The following is a 17,064-nucleotide window of genomic DNA, read 5'->3' as shown; positions in this document are numbered from 1 at the left end:
ATCTCATTCCTGAAGAATGTGGGTTGATTAAAGCATGTCTGTCCCAGGAACATTCTGACTCTGATCTTGCCATGACTGCCAGTTCCCCCTGCTCCAACCTGGTTGAAAACTTCTGATCTTCATCACACCAACAGGAAACAGCCATCCCATGGAGATCTCTACTCATGATTTTATAGGCAATATCTCCAGTGCAAATACAGAGAGGATTAAAAATGCCGTGCTTTTTATTTCATTTCAGGTTTCTGATTGTCTTGGGGTGTTTGATCTTAGCAGTCCTGACAACGTTCAAGGAGTATGAAACAGTTTCTGGAGACTGGCTCCTCTTGCTGGTAAGTGAACTGTGACTGCTGCATCACCCTGGTAAAGCCCTGGATGAAATCACCCCATCAGCAGGGATGGAAACTTGTTCCCAGCTGTGCATGCAGTGAGGCTTCTGCTCCTGCTCCTGGAGCGGTGACTGTGTTCTTACATATTGGAGAACTCCCAGTCCATTGCCGACACCAACTGAGTGAAAAGTAAGTGAGGTTCCTGAGCAAAAAGAAAATGAGAGCAAAGACCCTAGCCTGAGGCTTTTAAATAATGGCTTTTCAGCATTTGTCTGACAGTCCTTCTATCAGATTATCAGGAAATTTCCTATTGACCGTGCCAGACCTAAGCACACTTGAAAAATATTTTTTGGAGGAATCTTTCAACACTTTTGATTCATTCTATAGTATTCTATTAATCCTAGTATTTCTTTCAAGGGAGGTCATCAGAGTTGGATTCATGTTTTTGTCCAGTAGCAGCATAACTGAAATTGCTGCAGGCAGTGCCTTTGAGAGAAAATATATTCACAGCAAACACATTCCAGATTGCTTGTTCTATAAATGCTGAAGTTCATGCTCAAGACTTTATTTCAGAAAGGCTTCCCATTTAGCAGAAGAATTAAAAAATAGAAAATCCCTCCCTAAATATAAAATTGCAAATTCAACATTTTATGAAAATGACCCTAAAAATGAAATTTCTTTGCTCCCATAGCTATCATAAAATACAGGGCACAATGTCTCACTTAACCTGGCCTTGTTTAAAGTATCCCTAGGGAAACTGCACACTAAAATTAGTTCCAGGATCTCAATTTCCATTTCCCCTTGTACCTCCAGAGACATATAGATTCAAGCAAGAGCTAAATGCCAAAAGGAATGAAAGGTGAATTCCTCTTGCATGTTCTTTCTCAAAAAGTGCCTGTATGAAAACACCTTCATCCCTCAGGGAATGGGAAACTTGCTTTTGGTCTCTGTTACCCTGCTTAGGCCCATCTTTCACATTTGAAAAAGCCTGAGGTTATCTTTCCTTCTCCTGTGCTTGTTTTTATGTGGCTCTCAGCAGCTTTTAGAAGCTGTGGGCAATAAGCATTAGGAAGAGTCCCCTTTTCCTTCTTGCCAGCAATTCACAGAGAGGAAAAGTAACCCTGTGCCCCAGGCTGCCCTTGGCACCCCACCCTGCTGAGCACCTCAGAGAAGCTCCTTGCTCCCCATTCCCTTCCCATGCTTAGAAAGGGTCTGGAGCAAGGTGGAAAATCCCATTCTTTCATCCACCAGGAATTTAAGGGAACAACATATGCCTTAAATGTGTCTTACATATGTCTTTATCACTGCTTTAAAGTTATGACCATGTGAGTATCCTGTGTCCTGCCCTGTCTGGACAGATGTGGCTGCATGAACAAGCTGCTGGTGGCTGACCCTGGGGGTGGGCACAGAGTGCCCTGGAGACTCTGCAGTCACCCCTCACTTACATCTGCTCATTTTGTGTGGAGCAGGAAGTCTTTCTGTGAAGTGATTCTCCTTCCAGGGTGAGCACTTCACTTTTACCCAACAGCAGGGGCAAATCCTTCCTGCATGGTACTTAGCAGGCTGGAAAACTGTGTCCCCTCTTTGCCTTGCCTCTGCCATCAATCTTGATTCTCCTCCACTTTTTTCCTCTCTCTTACACATATCCTAACACTTGCACCTCATCTGTTTCCTTCAACTGTATCCTTGTGTTCAAAATTACTGCAAAACTTGTGAGACTAACAATGTTGTTTGTGTCTCGATACAGGAAACTTTTGCCATTTTCATCTTTGGAGCAGAGTTTGCCTTAAGAATCTGGGCTGCTGGCTGTTGCTGTCGCTACAAAGGATGGAGGGGGAGACTCAAATTTGCCAGGAAGCCTTTGTGCATGCTGGGTAGGCACCTACTCTCTACCTCATTTTTTTGCCTCATTTTTTTTTTGCCTCATTTTTTTTTGCCTCATTAAGGTCCCTTTTCCTTTTAAGCCAGTTTGGGGGATATCAAAAAACTGGTGATTGGCAGTGCAAAGAGCACCAAAATCAGACCTGTCCTTTATGCCAAGACTTCTGTCCTGCTTGGAGCAATTATTTCAAGTACCCAGAAATAACCTGTAGTTAAGAGACACTTGGCTACCTAGTAAATGAGAAAAAAAAAAATGAATCCTTCTACTCTTCAAATACGTTTTTCTGGTCCTGAGCCCCATTTCACTTTTCTTAAGCTCATCCTCAGGAAGACTCTCTCTGCCTTCAGTTTCAAACCTGACTCTATACCATCTTCCCCAGCTCCCTTTCATATTTGTGTTTTGGTTTACAATTGTATTGTTGTCTGTATTTACAAACAAGTATCTTTGTGATTTCACCCATGTTGTCTTTCAAGCTTGGAAGGCACTGCCTATAATTATCCACACAATTACTCATTATTCATGTTTGAATACCCTCCTGCAACTACTCATTATATCCACAAACCAACCAGCCAACATTTAGGAGCTCAGTCTGCCCTGAACACTGGTCATCCCCATTCATTCACTGATTTTAGGATACCCTCACTTGTTTCAACTCTCTTCAGGCCAAGCACTGGGTTTTTTTCTTTATTTGTACGGCACATAACATTCTGAGCCATGGTGCTGCATGAATACAAGCCTCTCCTTTTGTTCATCTCATGGATCTAAATGGTAGACAAAATTGTGACAAATTTTCTTTGTGCATGTGTGCTATCCTCAATTTAGTGATGCTCCTTTGGGTGCTACTGTTGTACAAATACTTATATTTTAGTAGGCTTGGGAAGGCAGCAGATGTGAACAAGTGGGATTGATTCTGTCTCATTCCTTCTCAGTAACAGTGTCATCTCACTCCTGAATATGAATCTTCATTGATATCTGGGTAAAAACCAGAAGATATCCTGGATTTATTAAAATCATCTCTCATTTGCCACTGGTACAAGTTTGTTTGGAGAATGATTGGAAGTGAATAAACCTGAAATTCACTTTTTTGGCTGGAAATAGAATATAAAGACAACAATCAAAGACTGAGTGCCCAGAGCATGTTTGAAGCTGTTTGGTACCACTTCCTTCTTGTATGTGTATATAGGATCAAAAAGCAGGGGGAAACAAAAAAAAGAAAGAAAACAAAAATAATTTTTTCACATTTCAAACCTCTTTAGTTATCAGCAAATTGCTCCTGTGAGCATTTTCAAAAAAATAGTAGTACTGATTGCAAGATTTTAGTGGGAAAACTCAGCCAGAAGAATAAAATGGTAATGGTACCATCAAACCTGAATTTCTCATCTGCTGACCTGTTCACTGTGGTGTTCCAGTGGCACAGATGAAGCTACAGCTGATTTTCTGTCAGCATTAGGACACTGTTCCGTGCATCCCTAAGTGAGCTCAGTGTCTCAGGTCCAGTGCATTGATCTGTAAATAGATCCCAAGGCTTTCCAGGGGGTTCTGTGCCTGATACTGATGTGTGGCAGCTGCAGATATCTGATTAATTGGCAGGAGAAGGCATTTTCAGGCAGCTCTGAAACTCGCCTAGGGAAATTTGCAGCACAGCCAGATGGGATTAAGAAGCAGGTGATGGGGCCACTTTTGTTGGCAGGCTTTGTCCTTTTTGCCTTGCAGATATCTTTGTGCTGATTGCTTCAGTGCCAGTGGTTGCTGTTGGGAACCAGGGCAATGTTCTGGCAACATCTCTCAGAAGCCTCCGCTTCCTTCAGATCCTCCGGATGCTGCGCATGGACCGGCGCGGCGGCACCTGGAAACTTTTGGGATCAGCCATTTGTGCACACAGCAAAGTGAGTGAGGAGCTTGCAGGGCTCAGATGGGACTTTGGGAGGAAAATTGAAAGGAGAGGTGTTGCACAAGTACAGCAGTGCCTTGGGGTTATGTTTAGCAGTTCAAAATACAGTTTTGTTCTTTCAGCTTTATTCCCTTTTCCATTCTCTGAACCATTTTGCCCTTTGTTTTTTACCTTCTGTGCTCAATAGTGATGCCAGGAAATGAGACCATGTTCATTCCCATATGTTACAAGAATTTTGCCTTTACTGTGAATGGAAAGCAGGGACATCCCTTTTGTAGTGAAGGATGCTGAAATTCTTGACAAAAAAAGCCTGGGAAGTTTCAACATGTTTGTAGTGGTGTCTCAGACTTGTCTGATCAACAGATGGAGTAGGTCTCTGAAGGGATGGAAAGAGGCTGAGTAGCCTGAGAAATGTGCACAGAAATGTGGTTTCCAAGGGAGCTACTGGTAAAATTTCTCTTTGGAAGCTTAGGTCAGACAATACAGAGATGGACACAGTGGAAACCCAGACAGGCAAAAATTCCTGAAGTCATCTTAGCTTGGCATAACTTGATGCTGTAGTCAGACACACCATCTTGCACCAGACAGGTATTTGTGTTCTTGCATTTTCACAAAACATTATTACAAGTCAAAAACTATCTGCTTAAAATCTCTGTTTAAAATATCTGCTATCTCATCCTCTAGATGAGATTTCTCATCTGCACAAGATGTGGAAAAATGACATGTACTCCACTACATACTGCTTTTTCTTACCCATGAACGACATTCCTGACATCTTAGGGGGTTTTGAAAGCTAAAATGCCAACTGGCATAGCATATTTAGACTTTGCTTCTGTGCACAGACTAATGGGGATGCCCACCATGCTTCATTTCTTATGAACTTCTGCTTCTTCCTCATATAAACTTGCTACAAGACAGGTGGCAGATAAACACTTATGTCAAAAATGTTTCTCAGGAAACAGATCGTGGAAGAAATCTGTATAACAAAAACATTGTTTATAAATTGTTAAAGGCTTCATGATGTGGGATTTTGTTCAAGTATTCCTTGTTTGGTTTTCCGCCATGCACTTTTAGACCTCCGCTGGCTGAGGGACATTAGAGGGTGTTGTGAGAACTTTGATTTACTGGAGACCATGATGAAACAGTTTTGCTAGCAATTTCCTGTTGTGACTGCACACCACAAATTAGCTAAGAAAGTTTTTCACTTATTTCATGACTCAACTATAAAGTTATCAGCTACAACTTTTTTCTATTTTTTTTGTCTCAATACAGTGAATTGAATTGGATGAATGACTAATATGAATGATAAAAATGAATTGGAATATTGATTTTTTTTTTTTGACCTCTGAAGATCTTAAAAAATGTTTCTCCTTTGTTTCATATATTCTGGCATTCTGGGATTTTAACTTGGGTGGCTGCATGCCCTACCTCTGTGGGGCACTCCACTTTAATCATTCTCTCTAAAACAGAAAGTTTGGGGTTTGTTTGCATACTGAATATTTTCAAGGTCTTTTCTTATTGCATAAATTCATTATGAAAACATCATTCATGATGGGATCAGCACTGATATGGCTGAAGAGATGGAAATGCATCCTGCAGCCTTGGCTCTCTGGAGGTAGGGAGAGGGCAGAGCTGTTGGTTTGTTTGCCAAGACTGACCAGGCCCAGGGGCAGAAGGAAAGGAAAGAGGCAAGGTCAGCCCTGCATCCCCCTGTGCCATGGATGCAGCTCAGCCCTTAGCCCAGCTTAACGCAGAGCCACAGCTGCAGATTCCTCCAGGCTGCTCCTAACTAAGGAAGGTTCGGTGTAAGGGCCAATTCTTGTAAATCTCTGCATTATTTGCCACTAAGTGATGAGCTGGGCTGGTCGTGGATGTGACCACAGCCAGCAGTGACAGCTCTGCTGTTACCCTCTGTGCTTCTCTCTCCTCCTGATGTTTACTCTGCCACTGTGGATATTAAGGCTCTTTTCAGCCCCTCTCTGTTCATCTGTTTCTTTTGCAGGAGCTCATCACTGCTTGGTACATTGGGTTCCTGACACTCATCTTATCCTCATTTCTTGTTTATCTGGTTGAAAAAGATGTTCCTGAAAAAGATGCTAATGGGGTGGAGATGAAAGAGGAGTTTGAAACCTATGCAGATGCACTGTGGTGGGGGCTGGTAAGTGACTCCAAAATTACCTTATACACTTCTTAAAAACTTTATATCCAAGAAGAGATAAAATTTTAGGGATTACAGTGCAAGTGCGGCTATGTTGGGTGAAAGGCACATTACACAGGAACATTACCAAAGTAGGGGTGCCTCTACAACCAATTGACAGGACCTACAACCCTGTTGATTCTCAGGTTGATTTTCAGAAAAAGGCCCTTAGGTGGTCCTTCAGAAATCAATCTGTGTTCCTGGGGTCTGGGAAATCTCTTTTAGAGGAGCATCTCTTTAGGTGTAACTGCACTATGGGAGACTGAGCTCTCATGCCAGCAGTGTCCTGCAGTGAGAGCTGTGTTCCTCAGAAAATGGCAGAGCCAGAACTGCCCAGTGGGTGGGTCTGTTGGGCTGTCAAAGAGCCCCAAACATCTGGGCAGTTGAGGAAGACATGCATGGGAGGTTTGGTTCTAATGGAACCAGTGGAAAAATATTTCTGGAAAGGTTAACATAACAATTCTCATGTCTTATGTGCATTCCGCAAAGATCAGGGAGTGCCATTGGTGGTATGATGCTGAACAAGAGGGACTTTTGATACATCTGTTTTTGTCTCTTCTGATTAAGAGAGGAGTATTGGTTTGCACCACTCATTCAATCAGATATTCCTGCCAATCCAGAATTCATATTGCTTTGTTATTGATAAGTTAAGGAAGTCTATGTCATGCTGTGACTTAAATTCAGCAGTATATTTTTTATTCAATGTACTTTACTCATAAATATAAAATATTCCCCTTCCCCCATTATTAGTCAAAAGATACCAAATGTTGCCTAAAACAACTGGATGTTTCCATGTCCTTTTATATCCAGGACATTTAGATGGAGTCTCAGTGGTGAGAAAATGTACACAGTTGGAAATTAACAATTGCGCCAGAAAGGAGAATGTTTTCACAAAGACATTTTTGTTTTAAAAACACCAAGACTTCAAGTAGAGCTAGTTCTGACTAGGTTGTTAAGAGTCTGCAAGCTGTTAACTGGCAAATCCCATTCCTAACTTTGTACTGATGGTGGGCAGGAGATTTATATGGAGTTCACTTGCAGCAAATGCATCTGAAAGAGGCAGCTGCTTTGAGACCAAAGCCATTCTCCATGCAGTGCCTTGGGATTATGATGACACCAAAAAATTGGTTGACCCATCCTCAAAATCCTATTTCACCAAGCTGTGCATGAGCACCCTCAGGGCTCAGTGAGTTTTACACAGATTTCATGGTGGCATTTACACAGAGCTGTTGGCTCTGTTTTTTCTCACATTAAACCCTGGTTCTTGTGCCCACAGATCACCCTTGCTACAATCGGCTATGGTGACAAAACCCCTAAAACATGGGAGGGACGGCTGATTGCAGCCACCTTCTCTCTCATTGGAGTGTCCTTCTTTGCTCTTCCTGCAGTAAGTACCTTCCCCTCCTCTGTTAGACACAGCCCAGCGCTGTGCACTTGCAAAAAGAAGGTAAAGTTAATAAAATCACCAGTGGAACCAAATCCCTTTTGAAGAAGTACTTCAGATTGTTGAGTGGGTCTGTATCAGTAAATGGAACTTGTTTCTTCCCAACTTTGCACAGAGCCTATTGGGAATAATATGTCACCCCAATACTCCTCAAATCACTATGTGGGCATTGTCTGACAGTGCTAGTTAGCACAGGACAAAATTAAACCAGCAAATGAAGAATCTGGGAAACCACAAGGCAGTTCATGAGACTGTACACTGACACGTGGTAATTTACTGGTATTTACTAGCATAACCTCCACAAAACATATTTTCAAAGGATTTGGGGTCCACCATTTTAATAATTAGAATTTGATCCATTTTATCTAGCCCTTTATTTCCTTAGTCTGCAATGTCCTCAGATACAAATGAAACAAAATCTGACTGAGCTGGGCTGAATAGCAACAGAAACTGCTCCAGTCCCAGATTTTAGGATATTTTTCCTCTAGATCCAGACTTGGAAAGAATTTCACAAAGGATGACAAGTCCTGCACTCTCAGATCCAAAGCATAGTCTAGCTCAGCCCTTGTATCATGCAAGCAGAGTTTCAGTGGAAATGGAAAGTAACACAACAGCTGGACAGCACCAGCTTGGAAAAGCAGTAGACATTCAAGAAGCCTCTTGAGGACCTTTATGATTTGGTGTGGCCTGTGGTCCTTGAGAGGATCATGGCAACTTCCTGTCCCATGAGTGGAGCAGCAGAAAGGCATGGGAACTGCACAGAGACCCCATGTAGCCATCTCCATCTCCACCCCCAGACCTGCAGCCTCTCATCATTAATCCCTTTTGTTCTGAGTAAGAAATGTCTAAAATCTTGCATAACTCTATGCTTCCAGGGCATTCTGGGGTCAGGGCTGGCACTGAAGGTCCAGGAGCAACATCGTCAAAAACATTTTGAGAAAAGAAGAAAACCAGCAGCTGAGCTCATTCAGGTTTGCAGCCCTTTCCTCTTCCTTGAAAAAGTGCTGTGCATGAAGACTGCTGCATCATGTTAGCAAGGGCCTCCACTCCTCCTTCCCTGCCCAAATTCTCACTTCCCATTGCAGGAGGTGAGAATTTTTGTTTGTCAGTATTTCACACTGAGCTGGATAATCCTTAGCAATTTTGAGGAATCTCTCAACTCCCAGAATATCTTTCAGAAGAACGGTATCTTGCAAAGAAAGGATCTCATCTGCTAGCTTCTGTAAACCAACTGACTTCTGCAGCACTACCACAAAATCACAGGAAACAAGCTGTTGAAAACACATTCTTTACAAAATACAGATTTTTTTCAGTTCCCTTGAGAAAATGCTTTTCTGTGCAAACAGTTATGTTGTTATTGATGTGAAAACAGCAATAGAAGTAACACAATAGACAGTGACAATTTCAATCAAGGCAAATAACATAAATAGTATATGTGGGGTTTAAAAACTAAAGTGCACCCTGTATCCTTTGTTATGTCACTGGATGATCCAGAAATTCAATGGGAAGAGAGCCCTTACCTCACTTGGACATCGGTTATGGCCTTTTTTATGAATTCAGGATATTAAGCTTAAAATCATTTGTCTGAATGCTGACAAATTTGAAATTATTTATTCTTACTAGGTATGGAGCACATCCTGATAGTTAAGTAAATGACAGCATTTTTACAGAGGGACAGAGAAAGTTTCTGTGCTAACAAATGGAAGCATTGGTGCTCAGGATTGAACCAGTCCTCAGGAGAAATAGGCTGAATGGCATTAAAATCCATGGCTGTTCTCATTAAAAACATGCTTTAGCAAACAGAGAGGCTGCAGGCATGAATTGTGAATTGAATTTGATGGAACTTAATTTTAAATTAAAGCATCTCCACTGATCAGGTAGCTTAAGCAGCTAGTGGTTTTTAGGTTGGGGAAATTTTTTTGGAGAATTTTAATTTGAACTGTGCTGAAGTAGAAAACTGCTCAGCAAAATTTCTTCTGATACATTAGGAGGCAAACTGTCTTAAGTACTTCCAGAATTACTGGACAAGTCCAGCAGTGCTTGAAGCTCTTTTAGACATACCAGATAGGACAATGAAACCATTTTAGTCTAATGTAATGTCATGTTCTGATAATGGTTGCCTCCATGTTCTGTCTCCTTTAACAGCCCTCCAAGATCAAAATTCAGTGTCAAAAGCTTTTCCGTATAGTGGCACTCATTTGGTATGGCTGATTAGTAATTAATTTCCAGATAATGGCTCAGGTGCATTGTTATGTTCTTTGACAGTGTCTGGCTGCAGTCAGATGGGAAATAACTTCACCTAACACTAATTATTTCCTCTCCCTTGTAATTTAGGCTGCCTGGAGATACTATGCTACTAACCCCAACAGGATTGATTTAGTTGCTACCTGGAGGTTTTATGAATCAATTGTATCATTTCCATTTTTCAGGTAAGTGCATTGTCCACCTCTCCATCATCATTTTCTGTGAAATATCAGTCAGTATAGGAAACACAGACTTTATATCAGTGAGGCTTTTGTAGGCAACAGATGTTTTCCAGAAAACTCCTCTGAAGAAGAGGAATCTTTTCTGAGGTAGTGGTTTAATTTCAGTCACCACTTCTGAGTTAGTGAAAGTATTCCATACATAAAGACATTCAGACAAAATGGATGTTTATCTTTTTATGGCTGTTAGATTGATCCTCACTTTCATTGCCTATCCAACAGGCATCTTTCTCACATTTAGGTCTTAACATTTCTCATAAACATTTTAAAAGATTTTTTGAAAAACATTTAAAATTTTTTTTTTAAAAAAACCTGTATGGCCCTATGAAAAACCACAACTTTTAGCTACAGATTATCAGCTGATAACAATAGGCATTACATATCCAAGTTAGTGCCTTAAATGTTCCTCCTGGTCTTGCTGTTGTGCCTCATTCTGAAAAAAAAAAAGTGCCCTTAAGCTACGGTTCAGCTGAGGGGTCTCCATGCATAGTTGTGCTCACTGCCCTGATACTGAATCTCCAGCTGTTGCTCAAGACTGACTTGAAATGTTTCGGACTCCTGGGGCAAATTACAAATACTCACCCTTTCTTTGTTTTAGGCACAATATATTTTTAGAATCATGGGCTTCCAAAAGGAAACCTCTACCAAAGAAGACCAAAAAACCAAATAAACCCTAGCACCAAAAGTGTTTAACTAAGACTCAGAACATTTCTTTCCTTTTCTTTATCTCTTTCACTCCCTCTCTATTCTCACATTTTCCATTACAGAGTAATTTCTTCAGGATTTCTTGACTGCAGGGTTTTTCAGAGAATAATTCTCAGATTCATAAGGAGTCTGGACTCATTACTGTGCCTTCAAGCTTGCTCATTTTGTGTAGGTTCTTCTGTGATCCAGATGCAATCTGAAATTTAATAGGTGTTTTGCCAATAAGATCCTGGGAGAGAGGGCAGGGGAGATCACTTCTCACTGAAGACTGGATTGCCAGTCTAGGCAGCACAGACTAGTTTCAGAAATCTATATCACTTCTTTTTTTGCTTTATATCTAATTGAAAATGTAGCTTTTATTCTGCTTTTTCTCTCGATTATGGTCACAGAACAAAAGAGGAATAAGGTATTAGCAGTAGATTAGCAATTTCTGTTTTAAAAATATGATGAATTTATGATGTGATTTTTCTCTCATTGCTTTCTTGTAATGCATCCTCTCTTCTATAAAAGGAAAGAGCAATTGGATGGTACTGCCAGGTATGTAGCTGTCATTATTATACATATATGTTTTAATACAGCTGTTGGAGGATGCAAGCTAAATAGTTCTATGTGGATTCATGAGCTGTTAACTAAATCATGCTACTAACACCACAGGTAATCATTAAAAATTATTAACAAGTCCATTTCCTAACTGCTTGCTTTTTTCCCTAGTTTAACAACACAGCTAAAATGCTAATTGTACAAAGGCAGTGTTGCTTGCTGATTGTCTGTAAACAGCTTTATTGTTTGTTATGACTAATCATGGTCTAGATTTCTCCTAATCCATGCTGCAGAGCCAGGGTTTAGCATCCAGGCTGTTCTGGGGGGAATTTAAGACTCTGGTTGCTGTTGTTGCTCCACAGTCTTGCACAGAGCAGTGTTGTGGTGTGATCCAGTGGCATTTCACCATGTGCAAAGATTTGTTGACAATAAATACAGAGATGAGTGTCTAAGATGGAACAGCAGGGTAGTCAGTCTCTCTGGCAGTACTGTAAAAGTGGATTAGGTTTGGGGGCCTGGTGTCACCCATGCTGAATAAAACAGGAAAGCTTCCAGGCTCCCCATCACACCAGGGTATTCACAAGCAAAGAGAATGAAGGAATCCTCAACCCCAGCACTGGCCAGTCACTGAAGAGCAGCAGAGCAGCCACAGTCAGCCAACCTGCAAAGTCTCAAATGGAAATGATACCTTTATAACCCTCTTCAGATAAGTAGAAGAGTCAAATTCACATACAATAATTGTAACTCAATGTTAAACCTCTATCAATGAGTCACCCACAGGAAATTCAATAGCAATTAAAGGATAAATAGCTCCACAGCGCTGAAGCTACTTCATTTTGCTTCACCATTTAGAGCACTGAGAAAAGGAATAAAATTGTAGCTACATTTGAAAAATGTGAGCCAGATGTCAGGTCTGGAGTTCTAGTCCCTGACTTGATGAAAAGTTATGTTTTTATTTTTGTTTTTAAATATTCCATGTAACAGATGAGAACTTCAATATAGGAAGTTGACAAAAAAAAAAATTACACTTGCTGTTCTTCTAGGAACTTTTGGGATTCAAGCTTCATTTAGCAGAGAAGAAAAATCTATCTCAAGTTTTCTTACACTACAGGGAAGTGCTCTAGTGACAGATTATTGGGAAAGGATGTCTTCCTCCTCTTACCACCAAAATCATGAGCTCACTTGCACCTCCTCAAAGATGACTGGGTGGGAGGTACCCAGTTTGTGAACCCCCATGGACCTCAAGTACTTTACACCATGGCACTCCCCAGGCTAAACAGTCATGAGCAAGCTCAGTTGCATTAATGCAGATGTTTGGAGATTTTACCCATCTCCAGTCTTGGTAACAGCTGAATTTTGGTCTTTAATATGTAGGGACAACTTAGGAGCTGAAATCCTTTTGAGTATGTAATTCCATAACTTGAGTCAAAATGTTCTGGCTGAGATGCAGCAGCAGATTAAAATTAGGTAAGAGAATGCCTGTTGCAGTTCACTGTTGATCACAGCCCCACTAGAGAAGCTGCTGCACCTGCAGCAGTTCTGAGTTACTGGAGCTTTCAGGCAGTAGAAATCATTTGATGTCAACACACTGAATTAAAAATGGAAAAGAATGACTCACAGCTCAAAATCTTTAAAGCTATAATCCCAAGGCCCCTCATTCTAGCTGGATATAATTTGGTTTTATTTTATTATATATAAAATAACCCTCAGCAAAATCATCAGCACACCTGCATGGGAGCCTTCCTGCTAGCAGAAATGTGTTTATGGAATGAGGCTTTCAATTAAAGGGATTGGAAACCCTCCAGGTAAACAGACATATGATGGCACTTGTGGGAACATCCACTGACTTCAGTAGAAATGTGATTGAGCCATAAAATCTGGTTGTTTTGACAGTACCACATCCCATCTCTTATAAAACTCTTATTTACAAACAAGATAATTTAAAAAAAAATCTTCTTCCTTCTGCAGAGATTTGGTATAGAAACTATTCCTCGTATTCCACTGAAATTTGTGCTTTGACTGTACTGAAATAAATGAGCACTAAGGGAATGTGGTCCTAATGGGGAGAACAGCCAATAAGTGTCCTCAGTCTCCAGGTTCTTCCATCAGTTTAGTACTTAAAGAGAAAGTAAATAAATAGTAATGCTGCTGTAGTAATCAATTGCATCATCTGATCCACGGTTGACAAAGGACAGAAGAGAATTGGTCCAAAATTTTCACAGAAGCTTTTAATAAACTGAAAATGAGGCCTGGCTGTGTCAAAATTTGAGGACCAGAAGCACTTTAAGTGGCAGAGTTTTTAGTGAATAGAGTGAAAGCTCTTTAGGAACTCCACAGTCCTAGAGTTGAACTCCAAGACACATCCTTCTAGGATCTCACCTGGATCAGGAGAGAAGCACGAGCTGGCATGATGACCAAGTCACAGATAGATACAGGAGCCTGTTCTTAGACCATTTGTGAAGAACATAGGGGTCACAAATGAGTGGAAAATCCATTTCAGAAGTTGGATCCCAAGGCAAGGCTGCAGGGAAGGGCTTTTCACAGTGGAAAATGAAGTAAATTTTGTCATCAATCTAAGGCTTTACTGAAGCTCCGTTTAAAATAAAGGTGTGAAGATGTGAGATATGATGAAGAGGACATTGGACTGGAGCTTGACTCTGTCCTGTAAACAGTGAAGGGAAGTGGTAGCTGTGGTGCTGTTCTTAAGAACTGCATATTCGCTATGTGTAGTTCCCCAGCCCAGGAGGAGCTGAGCTGTGCTCTCTGTGGCTCACTGATGAGGAGTTTACTGACCTTATGCCAGAGGTGCCACCAGCTCTTTTTTCCTTAATCAATGCCTAAACCTCACAGCCCCATGAAATCTCAGACAGCAACTGCTTTTCTCCCTGTATTACAAAGCTTTTTCATCTGCTCAGCTCTCCAGAAGGGAGATTTATGAGGAAGAGATACTAATGCTCATTTCTGCAGGTATGCAGCGAATTGTTCAACAAACATTTGGGAGCCTGACCTACGTTTAGGATGGGCATTTGCTTGCCAGACATATTTTTATTCTGAGCTACTTTTTATGTCTGTCTTTCAGGAATTAATATTGGGGCCTGATTTTTCAGTGCACTTATTAACAGCTGTTCCACTGACTTTGACCAGAGTTTAAACTTGCATGTACAGGCACTTTAGTGAAGAATTTTGAAGTTTCTTCTAGGGTCTTACTCCTGATCCTCATTGTCCAGCTTTAGAACTTGATATCAGGAGACCATATTCATTCCTAGATCTATTATGTGATTGCAGAAAAGTCATTTATCCCTGTTTCCCTATCTCTATAAGATAAGTAATATTTCTGTGCCTTTGGAAAGTTGATTTGATTTTTTTTTAAATGTCATAATGAGTACCTGTCCTTCCTATAACATGAGTATGAAAGAATTCATGAAATATGGTACATTTTTGTATTGCCAATGCTGACAACAAAATGAAAATAAAACCGTACTTTGCAAGGTGTAAAATTTTGTTGTAAGCTATTAATCCTAATACATCTGCCCAAAACAGGAAGGAAAAGGCCACTCTGATCTGCACACTGCATTAACTACAAATGAAAGGCTCCCATTCTTTTTCACAGAGCTTTTCATGAGTAATCATTAATGTCTCATCTTAATAACTTTTCTTCACTTTACAGTAATGTCATGATTAGTAGGGAGTCATTCTTTGGATCAAGCCTCACAAGAAAACTTAGGTATATATGTTTAAGTAACAGTTGAGCATTATTCTTTTCATATTTCTTGCATGCCATTCTCTGCCTGCACTTTCTGTTTTAACTACAGTAATTCACCTAACCACCATCAAAAGTAAGGGACAATAAGACTGAAAAGTTATTAAGCATAAAAAGAAAGTTGCATGACCTTACAAATAGTTAATTGTTCTACTGTTCAGAAAACATGGGATATTATCCTAGCTCTCCCAAGAATCTGCTTAGAAACAGGTGCTTTTCTCTGTTTCTATTGAATGGAAATTAAACTAGCTTAGTCTGCAAAGAATTTTGAAATTTACTGTGAGAAAAATATACTGTAAGAGCTAAACACTGTTCCTTATGGGGTCCCAACCGTGCCAACACAATTCATGCAAGTTACTTTGAATTTGAGTTCAGTGGAACAACATCTTTGCATGTGTATTTGCAGGTTCTGGTTCAGCAAATGGAAAACAAGTGGATGCTTTTGGCCATCTGAATAATGTTAGTGACATGCTTAAATATCTTGCTGAACTGTGACCTAAGACCTGGGGCAAGAACTTTACCTTCCTGCAAAGAGATATAGACATAGCTTGTGGCACTTCAGGAATACAGAAGACACATCATTAGAAATAATATTTTCACTGAATTGCAAAGTATTTCACTCTATCCCACACCTTGCTGTCATTCAACTTTATCTGGTTGTTCTCATTCCAACTTCATTCCACGAACATGAAACCATCAACCTGCAACTCAGCTTTTCTAGCTGGAGCTCTTCAGCTTTTGGAGAGCAGCAAGTAAAGCACTCCATTTTTTCATTTGATGATTGGCCCATGCACAATAGTGAAGAGACTTTGATTTAGCAGTTTGATTTGCTTTCTAGTGCTTGATACCTGATATGTTCACTTTGAAGCAAAAATTGGGTCAGCATCCATTTCTACCTACAGTGGCTGCATCCGTTGGTGAAAAATATCCATCCTGGTTTCACAATGAATTGGATTTGGATTATTCTTCCCATAGATTTATGTGGCATTATTTATTTTCATCCATCTCAAATCACTTTAGAAAGTGTGGGTGAGGGAAGGGGCTAAGCAAAGGCCTTTAGTGTATGTAAAAGCTCTTTCTTTTTCTGAAGGGCATCAAAGTTGAGCTGAAGTTTTGATTTGTGCTCAAGTTTGTGGGCAGATAGTCTGGATGGTAGTACAGTCTGGATTTTGAGTCATACCCACCCTTAAATATTGGTGAGGATGTACACCACCAAGGAGTGTGGAAATTTGTTGACTTAGAAGGGATGTTTCCATGTTTCCTCCTCACATGTTAGAAACTTGCAAATTTAGGCCTTAAGATTCAGGGTGCAAAGTGAAGTCTTTAGTTTTCAGGAAGCTGTAGTCAGCTATTTTGGGACAGAACATTTTTGTGAGATCCTCTCTGAAGGAAACAATGCTACTCAGTAAAAGGGAAAGTTGATTGGCTAAAGATTAGAACTACCTCAGAAGTGTGGAATGTTCTTTGTTTAATCTTAAGAAATCTCATGGACTGTCTGAGATCAGTTGAACAGATTTACTGCAGAATTCATGTCTGTCATAACATTAGTTTGGTGTTAATTTCTATTAGGAAGTGTCCAAAGCAGAATATGGGATACTTCTGGAAACCTCACTCAGAATGTTTGATTTTCCAAAGCTAAGTTCACCCATTTCAGTTCATCTGATAAGGTACAAAAATGCTGGAGTAAACATGACTTCCTTCTGCTTCCAGTTACCTGAGACTAATTACATCTAGTGATTTTAAACTGTAAAAAATACAGAAAAATCTCCTGATTATAATTTGTCCTTGTTAGGTGAAAGTGGTAAATCCATGGCAGAGGGCTGTTTGGTTCACTCT

At 40.4% G+C, this 17,064-nt stretch overlaps 1 protein-coding gene across 2 annotated transcripts in view; it reads left to right on the top strand.

Moving 5' to 3' along the window:
* The window catches only part of KCNQ3 (potassium voltage-gated channel subfamily Q member 3), a 196,229-nt gene that overhangs the window by 159,256 nt on the left and 19,909 nt on the right, over positions 1 to 17,064 (top strand). The window contains exons 2-10 of one of the 2 annotated variants that reach the window (XM_064706705.1): positions 239 to 329; positions 2,074 to 2,200; positions 3,922 to 4,094; positions 6,102 to 6,257; positions 7,573 to 7,683; positions 8,616 to 8,711; positions 10,075 to 10,169; positions 11,439 to 11,465; positions 15,136 to 15,192. In XM_064706705.1, the coding sequence (XP_064562775.1) occupies positions 239 to 329; positions 2,074 to 2,200; positions 3,922 to 4,094; positions 6,102 to 6,257; positions 7,573 to 7,683; positions 8,616 to 8,711; positions 10,075 to 10,169; positions 11,439 to 11,465; positions 15,136 to 15,192 (933 nt within the window). The remainder of the gene's footprint in view (positions 1 to 238; positions 330 to 2,073; positions 2,201 to 3,921; positions 4,095 to 6,101; positions 6,258 to 7,572; positions 7,684 to 8,615; positions 8,712 to 10,074; positions 10,170 to 11,438; positions 11,466 to 15,135; positions 15,193 to 17,064) is intronic. The other variant, XM_064706706.1, reaches the window with a different exon arrangement.

The sequence above is a fragment of the Zonotrichia leucophrys genome, chromosome 2, assembly GCF_028769735.1.
Source record: "Zonotrichia leucophrys gambelii isolate GWCS_2022_RI chromosome 2, RI_Zleu_2.0, whole genome shotgun sequence".
Classification (NCBI taxonomy): domain Eukaryota; kingdom Metazoa; phylum Chordata; class Aves; order Passeriformes; family Passerellidae; genus Zonotrichia; species Zonotrichia leucophrys.
Note: the sequence above shows the minus strand (reverse complement) of the source record. Positions and strands in the feature narration are given on the sequence as shown.